Below are 15,393 nucleotides of genomic sequence, written 5' to 3'. Positions count from 1 at the left end.
CCCCCAGCCCTGCACATGCTGTATGTCTCCCTCAAGTATCACACCTGATTCCACTCATCTGCTCATTAGTGGAGACTGCAAGACCTGAAGTGGTTGTGTCAGATATAGGGAGACATACAAAACGTGCGGTGCTTGCGTTACTTCATGGAGAGGTTTGAGAACCCCTGAACTGGGGGTACTGTTGCAATTCAATACCATTACTCGAGTGAACACTAGAGGGCACTGGATGACCATGAGAAACTACACGAGCGGCTCATTTAACTCTGTAAAGTGTGTGAAATAATAGCATGAAAAATGTATTTTAAAGAAAAAACAGTGTATCGATCCTTTAGACAAATCTTTATTAAAAAAAAAAAAATCTTATTCAGAGACTCAAACTGAGCGAAAATATGCAATTTGGTGAAGATGCTGATACATTTAGGGATGAAAAGAAAGCTGAAATTCCTATATACATAGGCCATTTGTATTTTCACCAACAAAAACAAAATGGTTTTAAGTCAGTTATTTCTATCTTTTGCAGTAGTGTGTCAGTAGGAAATATCAGTTTACATTTCTTTTGCCATTAATTGGAATAATGCAGTGAGATTTTTGAATGCACAAGGAGTCTGATAACAGCCAGTTCTCCACACAGAGATCTGATCTCACCATCAGAGAAACAGAGAAAAACTGAGACAGACTAAATGCAGAAGAACTGGATTTTCAATAATATTTGAATATTACTCCAATAAAATGTCTTAGTAAGATTATGTTTAAATTATCAAAACATATAATGCAATGCAATCCAATGATGATTGAGATTTGTATATATATATATATATATATATATATATATATATATATATATATATATATATATATATTCTCAAAAGATTTGAGATGTTTTCAAGGCTTGAGAAGATAATTTCTCCACTAAGGAACAGTGAAAGCAAAGGTTCTAGAAACAAACGTTCCTCAAAAGCCTGAAGATCATATTTAAGACACAGATTTTTCTAAAAAATTATGTCTGAATAATCAAGTAAAACGAGGCTGCTTCAGTCCAGTACGTGTTTATCTTGACATATTACTAACAATATCAAAGTTATTCTCACGTTTTGATAAAAATCGTTAAGGATTTGATAGCGAACAGACACGTGAAGCACAAGCTGAAGGTGGACATTTGTACAATTATACTAAAAGACCTTTTACTTGGAAAAAAGAAAGCCTAAACTGTCAATCAGATGAAAGAAGGCATGTAGTAGATTGTGTGCAATAGGTTTAACAGCAAAGTTTGATCATGTTAATCATTTAGAGGCCTAGAAATTCATAATCCAATATGATACAGCATCTTTATAGGATCAATATGACTGAGCTTCATGAACAGTGACACAGTATGGTCTTCAGTTATGATCAATGGAGCTCAAATACTAGTAAATCTAAAGATTCAAACAGTACACTGACCTATTTAAAAAGCTTCATTCTGTCACTGAAGCTTTGAGTTAACATTTAAGAGGAGTTGAAATTATTAACATTAATTCACAATACAATAGAGAACATCTTATAGAAGGTGCTTAAGTTAAATTGCATTTCATCTAAGATGTGCTCACATCATAACTGATATTTAACAGACTAGGTCATACAGGACGACAACATTAATTTATACAATCACAGACAGAAAACACACTGTCTAAAGGAATGAAGACCTATCTATATTATCAAACATCAATACAGTATGTGTACTGTGCAACGGGCCAAAATCTACCATGATAATGCCATGGTATTCTTAAACATGAATATGACAACCATTCAGTATTAGGGATGAACATCAGATCTCACGATCCTTAAGTCGTTATGATTCAATGCATTTCAAAATTATATTTTCAATCACAGGAACCATCATTTCAATCAAACGGTCGCTTTAACCCAGCAGATTCAACATGTTTATTGTAAGAAGCGATACTGGGGAACATGATGAGGAAGATGAATGAAGATGCAGGAACATGTTACGGTCTGGTCACTGCTACTCTGTGACAAGCGCTGCAGCAGCGCTCTGGTCAACTTCATTCTCGGCCGTCATGTGCAGTTTCTGGTGTTTCTTCAGAGACGACTGGTCACTGTATTTCCTGTCGCAGTGCGTGCAGCAATACAGCTTCTCTTTGGAGTGGACCAGCTCGTGTCTCTTGAGGTGTCCGGCCCGGCTGAAGCTCTTATCGCAGTGCGAGCAGGTGTGCAGTTTCTCTCCGGTGTGTGTTAATTGGTGCAGTTTCAGGCTACTGGCCACCGTGAAGCGCTTCCCACACTCACCACAGCTGTATGGCCTCTCGCCGGTGTGCATGCGCTTGTGGATGGTCAGATGCCCGGCCTGGCTGAAGGTCTTGGTGCACAGCTCACAGCGGTACGGCTTTTCGCCCGTATGAATGCGGTAGTGTGTTTTAAGGTCACCCATACCGTTAAACCTCTTCCCGCACTGGCCGCAGGCGTATGGCTTCTCTCCGGTGTGGACTCTCTGGTGGCTCCTCAGGTTTCCGGCATTGGTGAAGGTTTTGCTACATACGGTGCAGGTGTATGGCCTTTCGCCCGTGTGGGTCCGTAGGTGGACTTTAAGCTGGTTGTGTTCGTTGAATCGTTTGCCGCAGTGCGGGCAGCAGTACGGCCTCTCGCCTGTGTGGATCCTCTTGTGGATGCGCAGCTGGCCCTGGTGGCCATAGCTCTTCCCGCACAGGTTACAGGCGAAGGGTCTTTCTCCCGTGTGCGTGCGCTGGTGGTTCTTCAGGAGATCGGCTCGGTCGAACCCCTTCCCGCATTGGCCGCAGATGTGCATCTTCTCAGAGCTTTGAGGTCTCATTTGGATGCTGCGTGATGCTTGGCGCTTGACGCTCTTGTTAAACTGACCGCGGGAATAATTTGGTGTCAGCTCTTGTGAGTTTGGCGTCGACGCCGTCATATGCAGCAGTCCAGAAAGTCCCTCATCGGACAGTCTGTCTGTATTAGACTCTTCATCAGAGATGATATCGGGCTCCGGTGACTCCCGTACTCCATTCTCCAACGCTGCATGTCTGCTGCACTCACCTTCATCAACATGATAAAGGTGTGTGTCTGACACTACCGTTACTTTAACATCACAGTCATTAGAGTTGATCTCTGGCTCTAACGGATGTTTAAATAAAGCGTGATGTTCAGAGTCAAAGTTCTCCTTAGTATCCTCTATTTTTATTTCTTTACAGGTGTATTTAGGAGACGCATGAGGATCTGAAAGGTCGACAGCACATCCATCCTCCGTGTCTGGGTCGGCCTTTACAAATAAATATGTTGTTGCACAATCCTTGTTTAGCTGGAACGACGTGACATCTGTGGTTTGTGATTTTGTATGGCTGCACAGTAAATCTCCAACCATCTTCGTCTGATCATTGTATTCATTCATATGAGCAGATGAAGTCTGGCTGAAAGTGTCTCTTGAAAAGTCAAGCTGAGCCACAACACAATCTTCATCTTCTGCAACACACACAAAAACATATTTTTACTGGCCAACATGATATGTTCAATATAAGTCACGAGTAACAAAGGAAATCACACTGATCTCCAAAGAGTTAAACTCTTGCAGAGGATTAAAATAGAGTTTACATAAAACATTACTGGTTGAAAAACATATCAGATGATAACAAACAGCAGTTTCGTTATATGGATTAAATGTTCCTGTTTGTTATGACAGAGTGAATTGGATTTTAGAAACAAATACTTCACCCCTGGACACACCTTGTTATTTACATTTACATATAACGTTATATCAGATGCGTTTGCAAATGATAATCACAGAGGGAATAATCAAATGCACACAGCTATTATGTGCAACACATTTTCACGCATTAAGCAAAAAACAGAGCAGTGTATACTAACTATGATATAATTTAGCAAATTGCACGCACCAGTTTTGATATAATTTGTCCTGTTTTCTTCTGCACACAGTCGTTTTCTCAGATCTTCATTTTCGGACTCAATTCGCTGAATTTTATGCTGATACTCGCCGACAGTTTGTTCCACTGAATCTAGAATGTCACTGACGGTCGCACGGAAGATTTCATTTAATGAAGATTCAAGAAAGGCTTTTAAATCGCCAAACTTCGCCATTTCAACAAATACACAGAGCCGCAGTGACCGCGGAACAATCCTGAGCGCCGCCGGACTCACCGCTGCCCCTTCGGGATTGGAAGAAAATTACAGCCGCTCTGATTGCTTTTTTTCGATATGCTTTCGGCGATATAACGCGTCATTTCGAACTATAATTATCTATACGTTGTATACCTTTATTTAAACTTACGACAGCATTTGTTCTGAAAGCCATTCACTTGTATAGATCGATTACTTTTTGTTAGTCTTTGTCTCTGGATCAATGACATGACAACACAATTCATACAATTCTTTCGCTTTTCCCAACAGCCAATCGTATGATCATTTTCCTGTAGACGCGCATCGGTATCGCAGGAAAAAAAGAAGAAAAAAAATAAATAAATACCTGCGGTCAGGCCACCTCAACTTTGAAAAACACGGTCATTCTAGCCGCCACGTTGTTTTGTGGTACTATGCGTTACGGTAAAAGCCTATAAAAACTCAGATCAAAGCAAAACCGATCTCTGGCATTAATTTATTGAGCCAGTTTATCTGTCCATAATGAATGAATGAATGAACTAACGAATAATAATGATAATAATAAAAAAAAAAAAAAATAGAAATGTTTAAAAAAAAAAGTTCTGATAACATTGAAATGACGTTGAGTAATAGTAAATGTAGAACTCCCTGTTTCCACAGACCAGTTTCAATTCAGATTAATAGCCACTACCCCAGGGTGTCACTCAACTAATTTCTGGACTGTCAGATGTTGCACTACATAATAAAAGACCCCCAAAACTCATATTCTACCTGTTCTGCCTGTGATTTTGGATAACTCTAAAAAGGAAACTCTCTGTTTCCACACACCAGTTTCAATTCAGATTAATTGTCCACTACCCCAGGATGGCACTCAGCCAGTTTCAGAACGATCTGATGTTGCATTACAAAATAAAGCTGGCTGAGTGACACACTGGGTTTTCATTTTAGAGCTATTCAAAATCACAGGCACGTAGAATATGAGTTTTTAGAGTGCATTTATTTTGTAATGCAACATCAGATCGTCTTGAAACTGGCTGAGTGACACTGACTGGGGTGCTGGACTGTCAATCTGAATTGAAATTGTTCTGTGGAAACAGGGAGTTTCCTTTTTAGAGCTATCCAAAAGCAAAGACAAAACTGGTCATATATGAGTTTTTGAGGGCTTTTATTTTGTAATGCAACATCAGATCTTCCTGAAACTGGCTGAGTGACACTCTGGTATTGGACTATTAATCTGAATTGAAATTAGACTGTCGAAATGTGTAATGTGTAATTGGAAATCAGACAGTCCTGACATTGGGAAAATGACATTCTGGAGTGGTGTACTGTTAATCAAAAGTGAAACTTGTGTGTGTGTGTGTGTGTGCGTGTGTGTGTGTGTGTGTGTGTGTGTGTGTGTGGAGACAGGGAGTTTTCTTTTTATAACTATGTGAATTTACAGATACATATGGTTATATGCAAGTTCGTGATAGAGTTTTATTTTGTTATTTCTCATCAGTTATTTTAATTTTATTTGAACATTTTACATTTAATATTACTCAACATTTGAAGTCATTTTCATTTTATCAGACCGTTTTTTTAAACATTTGTATTATTTTAAATGTATTCATTCATTCATGAATTCATTCACTCATTCCTTCATTATTGACAGAGAAACTGGCTCAAAAGGCTAAATGAATGCCAGAGATCGCTTTTCCTTTGATCTATTACCGTAACGCCTAGTATATGCGCGCAACATAAAACAACTTGGCGGCTAGAATGACCGTGTGTTTCAAAGTGGAGGCTGGCCTGACCGCAGTAAAAAACAACACAAAGCCGGTGAGTGAAATTTGTCAGGTGCTGAATGGTGTTTTTTTTTTTTTTTTTTTTTTTGCGTTGACTTTTGTGTGTCATTTGAACCGAATTCTGTACCTGTAAAATGCAAAAAATGCTGTTGGACTTGTTTGCGAATGATTTTTTGAAAACGACCGCCGCATCACGGATTTCATCTGATTCACCTAAAGATGAACTTGAAAAGAAAATCTGTTCGGACAGAGAGTCGGTGATCTAGTGTGATGTAGGCTATTTGTTTTTGTTGTTGTTGTTGTTTGTTTGTTTGTTTGTTTTTTACTTATTTGCTCTCTTGTTTGTGTGTAGCCTAATAACACTTTTCAAATAATGTACCATTTCTTTAAGTTTTCTTTAATGTCATAGACTGTCCATTTAACTGCTGTCCTGAAAACGTATTAATATCATGCTTTTTGTATATTCTCAGTCCCCTTTAACTTTTGAACTTAAGTGTGAATGTCATGAATAGTGTTTTGTTATTGTTTAAACACATTCTGACCATCACAGATCAGATGAAGATTAAACTGTGTGTGTTGCAATGAAACAGTTTATGTCACTGGACTGTGAAAGTGTCAGAAACATAAGATGCCTTTTTCATATTCATGTTTTCCACAGCACAGGAAGTGTGAGGTGATGTGAGAAGCAGCAGGAAGTGATATGCTGATCTATAATCTATTACTGTTAGAGGGTCAGTTCATGTTTCATCTCAGTGTCTGTCTGTCAGTCTTGTGTTTATCTGTGCTAATGGTGATGATTATAGTGATTGTAACTGCAAGTAAAGAACTCACTGAGTTTCACTGTTTTGCAGTGTTTTAGTCTCGCCAAGCACCCTCAACTGTCTCTCTCTCTCCCTCTCTCTCTATGTCTCTCTCTCTCCCTCTCTCTCTATGTCTCTCTCTCTCCCTCTCTCTCTATGTCTCTCTCTATGTCTCTCTCTCTCTCTCTCTCTCTCTCTCTCTCTCTCTCTCTCTCTCTCTCTCTCTCTCTCACTGTCAGTGGTGGTTGTTTGTGGTCAGGAAGTGTAAATGTGCCTCAGTGCTGCTTGAGCAAAAGTCATTGCAGAGCACATCCGCTCTGTGTGTCTTGAAAAGTGGCTTCACTGAAGGACACGGCTGAGGTGAGCTCCATTCTCTACTATCATCACATTAGATATTATAAATCAAGTCATTGATTTAGTCGTGTGCTGTTTTTTAAGAGAATGTGAACATGCAAACCAGGCATGTTGCTTACGGAGGACTCCATTGCCTAATAAATGACATGTAAAGAATTTATTGCTCATTTCTGTGTGGTTTTGACAGACTGTTTCAGCACTGCAAAAACTGACTCTGATCCTGTCGTTTGGACTTTCATCATGAGAAGTGTATGATTATCAAATAAACCTGATTCTACAGATGATTCTCTTTTTGCAGTGTTTCATGTCAGCTTGATGGTTTATATTGTCTTTATTTATATTGCCTTTGTTGTGTAAATGCTGAACACAAACAGCTTCCACGGATCGTCAATTAAATTGAATGAAATTAAAGTTTCAGCAGTCTCATGCACATGGCTGTAAAGTGTCGTGGTTTTGTGGTATCATAGCTGCGCAGATATGATGGCTAATGAAAGGGTTTTATCTCTACCGATGCACTTTAGACTAAAGTGAAGATTTACATTCTCAAAATGTTTATAATGAATGATCATGATATAGATTGTTTTCTGAAATCTCAGGCTCTTGGAGTTTGTAGCTTGAAAATTTTGGTCGGTGTGGGAGGAAACCGTGTTTCTGAGTGACGATCTCAAAATGGATGCCCTGCTCATCACGGAGGACAAAGACTGACATGAGCTCTTCCTAAACTGTTCATGATGACCATCTGAATGAGAAGACTATGGAGGATATCGTAGACTATCAGGAATCTGAGCCTTACCTGGAGGCCATGCAGTACATAGAGAGGATGAAACAGGATAATGAAAGTACCCTTGAGAATGAGACCATCCCCAGGAAGAGCTGCGAGGGTCTGGACCTGCCAGATCACGGTGTGTCTTTGTACCCTGTCACTGTTCCCTGTGCTCCTCTTTCTTATGCTACTGTGCAATGGGATGCCCCAGAAACGCCCACAGAGCCTCCCGGATCATCTGAGACTGAACTGGACTCCATTGCCGAGCCAAGTTTCGACTGGACATTGGATCTTCCGTCTGCAGATCTCAATTATAACACAAATCAGGACGCCATTGTTGATTTCTTACCTGAAGCTGAGTCACAACTCGATGTTAGACTTGCGTCTTCCCAGGTATTTCAGTGAAACCGGAAGGGCCTTGTGGTTTTTCTGGTAGACATGTTCTTGTATCAGTAACCAGTGACCTGCTTCCTTAATACTGTGTGTGTGCACTTTTTAATGTGCTTTTATATATTGTTACTTCAAAAGAACAGCTTTATAAGTGAGTTTAACAACTTTCAGAACATAAAGTAAAGTTTGTTTGAATTAATTACAATATCAGTTTGAGTTGGTTTAGAATTGACCAGAAGATAAAGATGGCAAATGTATGTTTGTTTGAGTGAAATGAATGTGTTCTAAAGTTTTTTTTTTCCCCCTCCAATAGACATATGATGCTCAGAAGTCAGATACCCAAACACAACTGGCACTTTTACATGAAGAGCCCTCCATGTCATTTGCAGATGTCAACGGTAACGTTTTAAGTCTAAATTATTTCAATCATATAGGGGTGTGGTTGTAATTATGTGACATTTGTGAAATGGCCATGTGTTCGTCAGCTGTGAATGTTGAACTGTTTGCTGACTTGGTCGATATCACTTCTTCCTCATGAGTTTTGTTGCATAACCTTTAAAATGTGACCACATGCACATGAGTTTCCCATCAGCCTTTTCATTCCTAGAGGTTTGGACTTGGTGTTGTATTGTAGGGTCTTTTGTTGTTCTCAGAAATCAATATTGCATGGAAGTATTTATCTGTGCTGTTTTCCATCAGATTCCAGAGCAGATGTGACTGAAGAGCATTCTGAACCTTCTGATGATATTCAGATCTTTATGGATGCACGAGACTCAGAGATTCAACTGGATCAAGACAGCTCACAGTCGCATGACGATAAGGAACCTGACACGTTAGTCCTTCCCCAAATGAATTTTGCCGATGAGGAAACCAAAGATTCAGGCAGTGAAAAGCAAACAAGAGAGTGGACTGAGACCGAAGCAAATGGAGAATCATCAGATGCAAGAACCGATATTCAGGATCAGATTCAAGGACCTGATCAATGTCTGGAAAAGGAAGAGTCAATTCCTCCAGAGGTCCAGCCTGATCAATCACAGGATGCCATCATTACAGGCCCAACAGAACAACCAGAGCAGCTGTCGGACCTTATGGACAATTCAGTGGAGATCGAGGAAGTAATACTGACACGAGAGCCAGAAAAGATAAGCACAACTGTTACAGTGACAGAGATGAACCAGAATAATGGCACTTTTCAACATGCAGAAGAGATTCAGGACCACTCAGAGCAATTCAATGCACAAGACCAAGAATATGTAGAAAAACCTGTCGGTTCAGAACAAAAGTCTGAACCTGAAAATGGGCTACCAGAGCAAGCAGAGTCTGAGCTGGGAGATCAGCCCGAGCAGTTCGGATGTCCAGATGAGAACGAATCCTCAGAGCAGATCCAGTGTTCAGAGGAGGAGAAACCCTGCGAGCAGACGCCACAATCAGAGATGGAGCCATCAGAGTGCTCAGACACATCCAGTGACATGAACCAACCTACAGTGCTGACAGACATGGCACAACATGCACAGGATATGACATCAGAGCACCATATGCAGGACAAGCTGCCTGTTCTAGACACGAATACTGCTGGTCCCTGCATCAACGGTAGCGTTGAGGTCATGGACAGGGCCAAGGCTCAACACTTGGCTGTGAAGCTCTACAGATTGGACGGTTTTCGGCGTACAGATGTGGTCAGACATCTGGACAAAGAGTAAGTCTTTACATAGCATTGATTATGTATCATGCAATTATAAGCAAATCTTACCATTAGCTGTTTCTTTTGATAGCAATGAGTTCAGTCATGCTGTTGGGGAGGAGTACCTCAAATTCTTTGACTTCACCAACCAAAGTCTGGAGCAAGCGCTCCGGTAAGATTCTCATTCCCAACATATGAGCACACAATGAGGAGATGCATCAAGAGGTCGCTTTTCAAAGATCGTTCTTCCTGATTCTTAGGTCATTTCTGAAGGAGGTGGTTTTGATCGGTGAAACTCAGGAGCGAGAGAGAGTCCTGCAGCACTTCTCCTCTCGTTTCCAGCAGTGTAATCCTGACACGTTCTCCTCAGTGGGATCTGTGCTCACGCTCACGTGCGCCATAATGCTGCTTAACACAGACCTGCATGGACAAGTGAGTCTCATGTATCTCTAACAATCATAGAAAAAGATTAAGACCCTAAACTCCATTACCTGGAGGAGTCCAGTCTTTGAGAGAGTAACTCTTTTGTTTTCATCAGAATGTTGGGAAGCCCATGACTTCATCTGAATTTGTGTCAAATCTGGATGGCATGAATGGAGGCGAGAATTTCAACAAGGACTATCTGAAGGTGTGAGCACCAAATCTTCATCCCGGGTTGTTCACGTGTTGCATTATTAGTTCAGTAGTAATTCTGTTTCTTCTGTCTCTTTCAGAGTCTCTACAGCTCCATCAAGAGTGATCCACTGCAGTGGGCCATGTGAGTAAACTGACCTGCGGTGCTGATCTGACTTTGATCTGATGTCTCATCATGTTTATCTCTTTTCCTAGAGAGGATAAGGTTCTGGCTAAATCCATGATGCTCGAGCAGGATTTGGACCAGGATGGATGTCTGCGCTCAAAGAGTAACCCGTTCCAGGATCTCCCTCATGACACCAAGGCCACCGTGTTCCAGAAAGGCTTTTTAAAGCGCAAAGCGCACGCAGACATTGATGGCAAACGCAGTGAGTCACAGTGTGGATAAAGACAAGTGTGATAAACAGTAGTCAGTATTTAGGAGGCTATATTCACCAGACAGCATTTAGACACATTTCTGTGTGCAGCCCTTCAGTAGCCTAACTGATCAATATTAAACAAATAAAAAGAGCAATTAACTTTAACATTTTATTTCAAAAAACGATCATAGTCCTTTCACAAATCAACAACATTACTGCTCACAGCAGACAATCTGAAGTATGATTTTAGGTGAATTTATGTTTGTTGAGGCAGTGTTCACTGTGCTGCTGACAGACAAGTCACTAATACCTGTTTGACACTTGAACCGTGTGCAGTCCAAATGCAGTCCGTGTGCTTTACGTGTACAGCACATGTGGTACAGAAGCAGCACAGGCTCATTGTGCTTTTACACAGGACGCATTTACAGTCCGCTACTGATCCACAAACACAACATTAATATCTTGATTTCAAATCCAAACGTTGATACTAAAAATGTTTTTTTAGCATTGTGATTCTTTTTACACAGTACAAAAATACAATCTTTCATAGACATAGTCACGTGTAAACACAATAAATATAAATATGTATTATTCAATTTAATTCTATATAGATTTACATATTAAGTTGCTCAAGCAAGTGGCAAAACATTTAAACATAACCTATAGCCTACGTTTTTACGTTAAAGGTAGTAGGCTATCACAAACATTTTAAATGAAAACTTACCATTGACAGAAACAGCCAGCTTCTGTGCCTTTTCTTTTGCCTTTAAATATTTATGCAGGTCATATAGAACAGTTTTCTACCTCCACGAGTGCCATCTGTTATGATGCCTCATTTGTCTAATGCACTTTTCCTTGTTTTAAACCTAGCCAAAAAGCCATGTGTTGACTCAGTGGGGTCTAACCTGTAAAGACAGGCACAGGCAAAAAGCAAAAAAAAAATACACACTGCATATGCACTGCAAACAAGTATGTGTGAAACGGGCCTCAGAATCTCTTCAACAAGTAATAATTCATCCCCTTTAAAGCACCACCGATAAAAACTGAAAAAATCTAGCAGAGCTCACAAATTAACTTTTCATTATTAAGTAATTTTTCAAATGTTTAATCAATGAGTTGTGCATTTGGATCCCAAGAATTGCGCTGGACAGGCAATATTTCAAACACACTGATAACCAACTGAACTGATTTACAGCTCCATGGGGGAAACGAAGCTGGAAGACATTTTATGCCATGCTGAAGGGAATGGTTCTTTACCTGCAGAAGGTTTGTTGCCAGATACTGATCCTGGATATTAGTAAGATTTAAATAAATGCATACGGACAGCCAGAGTGGTGACACACGCTCTGTCTTCATGTTTGACCATGCTTTAGCATGTCTGCATTTATAAACAACCTTGCCAAAGCATCAATACAAATTCAGTAAAAACGGTCATAGGTGAGCCGTGTCTCTTGTCTGTCTAGGATGATTACGTGAAGGACTGCCAGAGCTCAGAGGAAGTGGTCAGCGTTCATCACGCTCTGGCGGAGCAAGCTCTGAATTACACCAAACGCCCTCATGTGTTTCGCCTGCAGACGGCCGATTGGAGAGTTTTCCTCTTTGAGGCTGCGTGAGTTTGTGTGCAGATTATTCTTAAACCATATCATTTCACAGTTCGGTCTGAGTGATCGTCACGCGTTCTTCAGTTCCACAGAGCAGATGAACTCCTGGATCGGCCGGATCAACCTTGTGTCTGCTCTGTACTCCTCACCTCCGTTTCCCGCTGCTGTTGGCTCTCAGAGAAAGTTCTGTCGGCCCATCCTGCCCGCGACACAGTCCAACCTCATGCTGGTAACAGCCTTTCTGATCTGCTTCTCTGTCCGGAAGTAACTGCCCTGTTGTAAATACAGCATATGCTGGTTAGGTATGTTTTGAAGCATTGCTGCTGGTTTGAGCTGGTCCTTAACTGGTCATGAACTGGTTTAAGCTGGTCCTGAGCAGAAGCTAGTTGATTAGGACCAGCACATGACCAGCTTAAATCAGCTAAGGACCAGCTTGATCCAGCTCAAACCAGTAGCAATGCTTCAAAACTTACCTAACCAGCATATGCTGTTTTTACAACAGGGTAAGCCCACTAGTCAACAGTTGTCAGTGGATATGATTGACTACAATTTAAACTTGTCTATCACAGATAGACATGTGCCGGTATTCGGTAATGCGATATATCACAATAATGAAGATGCACGATATTGTTATCGTGGGAACTTCAAAATACTGTGAATAATTATTTATTACAAATTATTCAGATTTTCTGAGTGCATTTTAAGAATACTTCTTTTCCCATCAACTGGTCACAATGTACAACACTGCTGCACACTCTCATTTAAACAAGCTCGAATGAGAAGCGCATGTGGCGCTGAATGAAAGTGCACATTCACTCTCTGACAGCAGATGGCGCTAAACTGAACTAAATATCTGATAATACAATATATAGTGATAAAAGCATTAGCAATTAATCGCAACATGAAAGTTTGATACTGTCACATGCCTGATCACGGACAATATACCTGAATACACATTCACTCCAATAATAAAAACTATGATCATAAATATATTAGCATCCACCCACACCAAAGGACAAAAATGTTTGTCTGTAGACACCATGTTCCCTATTCATTATTTTCCCTGCTTTCATTAGAGAGTCTTTCAGAATGACAAGCATCTATTCGTCGTTTAGGGTGTGGATCGGTGTGTTTGCATCTGTTATTGTTTTCACAGGACAAACAGCTGCAATCGCATGCAGCCATGTTGCACAGCTTTCAGCAGGACCTGACGTCTCTCCAGCAGGAGGCGCCGGACAGCAGAAAGAGCAAAGCCAGAGAGCTGGAGGAGCTCAGGCAGAGAGAGGAGTACTTACAGTACGAGGTGTGTGTTTGTCACCACAGGACCTTCTTATAATACACAATGCATTTCACTTACAAACTCCAGAGGCCTGATGTATAAATGACACACACACAAGATTAGTGAGATATAAGTATCGCCAATGGGCTGAGAAAAACAAAAGCTCTTGTTCTGAAAACAAGTCAACATTCTGCATCTGAGGAGAATTTCTGTTTATTGGGACAGTTAAGTTCACCCAAAAATGCTAATTCTGTCACTGTTTACTCACCCTGAGTCTTGTTCCATGATGACAGATTTTTCTTTTTTGGGTGAACTATCCCTATATTTTTTGCAGGAAAACAAGATGGTAATCATGGACATTTTAAGCGATGTGATATTTACAGTCAGTATTATCTCTTGATTTCCTATTTTTTTTAGTACTGTTAAAAGCAGTAGTGTCACATTTCTGGACCTCACTATGCATATGGAAATGAAATGCAGATGATAAAAACAGCTAATGATCATTTCAGGATAGAGGATAATGAATAGAGCTTTTGTATACGCCATATTTCCCTACCTACATTGTTTGTGCCAGATCTAGTGTACATACAGCATTTTCATCAAAAAAGGCCACAGATGACATGAAAGCTTTTAACCCTTACTATGTTGTATCATTCTTCATGCTGTAACTCAGTTTAATTCCACTGTAGAAGCTATGAGTGAAGACTGTTGTCTGCTCCTTTTCACAGAAGTCTCGTTATGAAGTCTATCTTAAAGTTCTGGAGGCCTGGCAGGAGCTGGAGAAGTCTGATTCATCGGTCGGAGACAAACTGAATGTGTTTGATGAGGGATTGTGGAGAGGAGTGATGGACGAGCAGCAGGATGAGGCCGATGCTGGGATGAAGCGATCTCACTCCAGTCCGTCTCTGGAGTTAGAAACACCTCCTCACCCTGTCGTCAAAGTCAGACGCAACATCTCAGAGAGACGGACCTACCGAAAGATCATAATTCCCCGCAGTAACAAAGAGCTTTGAAAAAATCAGGACTAGAGTGTTTGAACTCTTACACACAAACTGTCAAGCTATGCTTGAAGCACTTGAATCCTTTAAGATTTTATGTCATTTAATATATTTTTTAAGTCTGTCCCATCCAAAGTAAAAATAGCAACAACTGTAGTCTTTTTAAATACAGATATTTTTTGCACAATGCTCTTATTAATTGACACTGTTCGTACCGTCCACAAGAGGGAGATGTTGCTCAAGATGTTTAAATGAAGGACAAGCTCCAAGTCATTAGTTCTTACCTCACATCTTAATAAGAGTTCCTGGATGTAATGTGTTGTCAAGAGAACCATAGTAAAGCACATTTTCCTCTGAATGCACCGTTGCTGAATGGCTTTTGTGTATCAAATGTTTGTGAATATCTCATATCCTTTCATTTAAACAACAGCCGTCATTAAGCTCAGATGCTGAGGATGTTTGTGATGGATTGTGCCTTTAGGCTCTGGATGCTCAGGATGTGTCACTTGATAAAGATCTGAAAAGCCAATATCAGATAATGCCGCCTGTTGACACATAAACAGATTGTGAGGAAAAACAATCAGACTGTCAGTGAGTTAGAAAATGATTGAACGCCACTTAAAGCCAGACCT

General features: G+C 40.4%; 2 protein-coding genes across 7 annotated transcripts; one reads left to right on the top strand and one right to left on the bottom strand.

Moving 5' to 3' along the window:
- Window positions 1-1,030: 1,030 nt before the first annotated feature.
- LOC109078294 (zinc finger protein 664-like) lies at window positions 1,031-4,739 on the bottom strand. Of its 3 annotated transcripts, none has more exons than XM_042733600.1 (2): window positions 4,487-4,739; window positions 1,031-3,468 (listed from the first exon to the last, which is right to left on the bottom strand). In XM_042733600.1, exon 2 carries the CDS (start codon window positions 3,395-3,397, stop codon window positions 1,997-1,999), a length of 1,401 nt encoding a protein of 466 aa, XP_042589534.1. In that variant the 5' UTR covers window positions 3,398-3,468; window positions 4,487-4,739; the 3' UTR covers window positions 1,031-1,996. The 3 variants fall into 3 exon arrangements, with proteins under 3 accessions (XP_042589534.1, XP_042589528.1, XP_018949152.1); XM_042733594.1 differs by lacking the exon at window positions 4,487-4,739 and adding an exon at window positions 3,900-4,393 and having other exon boundaries at window positions 1,031-3,465; XM_019093607.2 differs by lacking the exon at window positions 4,487-4,739 and adding an exon at window positions 3,900-4,374.
- A 1,115-nt stretch (window positions 4,740-5,854) lies between these two features.
- LOC109078290 (PH and SEC7 domain-containing protein 1-like) lies at window positions 5,855-15,119 on the top strand. 4 transcript variants are annotated; one of them, XM_042715937.1, is made up of 16 exons: window positions 5,855-5,937; window positions 6,562-6,634; window positions 6,943-7,063; window positions 7,654-8,213; window positions 8,524-8,608; window positions 8,910-9,906; window positions 9,983-10,063; window positions 10,152-10,323; window positions 10,430-10,519; window positions 10,605-10,648; window positions 10,720-10,892; window positions 12,079-12,149; window positions 12,347-12,492; window positions 12,569-12,713; window positions 13,641-13,787; window positions 14,492-15,119. In XM_042715937.1, the coding sequence occupies exons 4-16, from the start codon at window positions 7,812-7,814 to the stop codon at window positions 14,774-14,776; spliced, it is 2,838 nt and encodes a 945-aa protein (XP_042571871.1). In that variant the 5' UTR covers window positions 5,855-5,937; window positions 6,562-6,634; window positions 6,943-7,063; window positions 7,654-7,811; the 3' UTR covers window positions 14,777-15,119. The 4 variants fall into 4 exon arrangements, with proteins under 4 accessions (XP_042571871.1, XP_042571881.1, XP_042571875.1 ...); XM_042715941.1 differs by lacking the exon at window positions 5,855-5,937 and adding an exon at window positions 6,125-6,175; XM_042715947.1 differs by lacking the exons at window positions 6,562-6,634; window positions 6,943-7,063 and having other exon boundaries at window positions 5,865-5,937.
- Window positions 15,120-15,393: the final 274 nt, after the last annotated feature.

The sequence above is a fragment of the Cyprinus carpio genome, chromosome A3, assembly GCF_018340385.1.
Source record: "Cyprinus carpio isolate SPL01 chromosome A3, ASM1834038v1, whole genome shotgun sequence".
NCBI classification, from domain to species: Eukaryota; Metazoa; Chordata; class Actinopteri; order Cypriniformes; family Cyprinidae; genus Cyprinus; species Cyprinus carpio.
This window is presented reverse-complemented; position numbering and strand designations above follow the sequence as displayed.

Bases quoted from the DNA above. Each gene is read 5' to 3' on its own strand.
- LOC109078294 (XM_019093607.2), bottom strand. From the start codon at position 4,101: ATGGCGAAGTTTGGCGATTTAAAAGCCTTTCTTGAATCTTCATTAAAT. The intron at 3,469-3,899 runs GTGCGTGCAATT...TGTGTGTTGCAG, and splicing joins GACAAATTATATCAAAACTG to AAGATGAAGATTGTGTTGTG.
- LOC109078290 (XM_042715937.1), top strand. From the start codon at position 7,812: ATGGAGGATATCGTAGACTATCAGGAATCTGAGCCTTACCTGGAGGCC. The intron at 9,907-9,982 runs GTAAGTCTTTAC...TTCTTTTGATAG, and splicing joins GTCAGACATCTGGACAAAGA to CAATGAGTTCAGTCATGCTG. The intron at 10,649-10,719 runs GTGAGTAAACTG...CTCTTTTCCTAG, and splicing joins GATCCACTGCAGTGGGCCAT to AGAGGATAAGGTTCTGGCTA.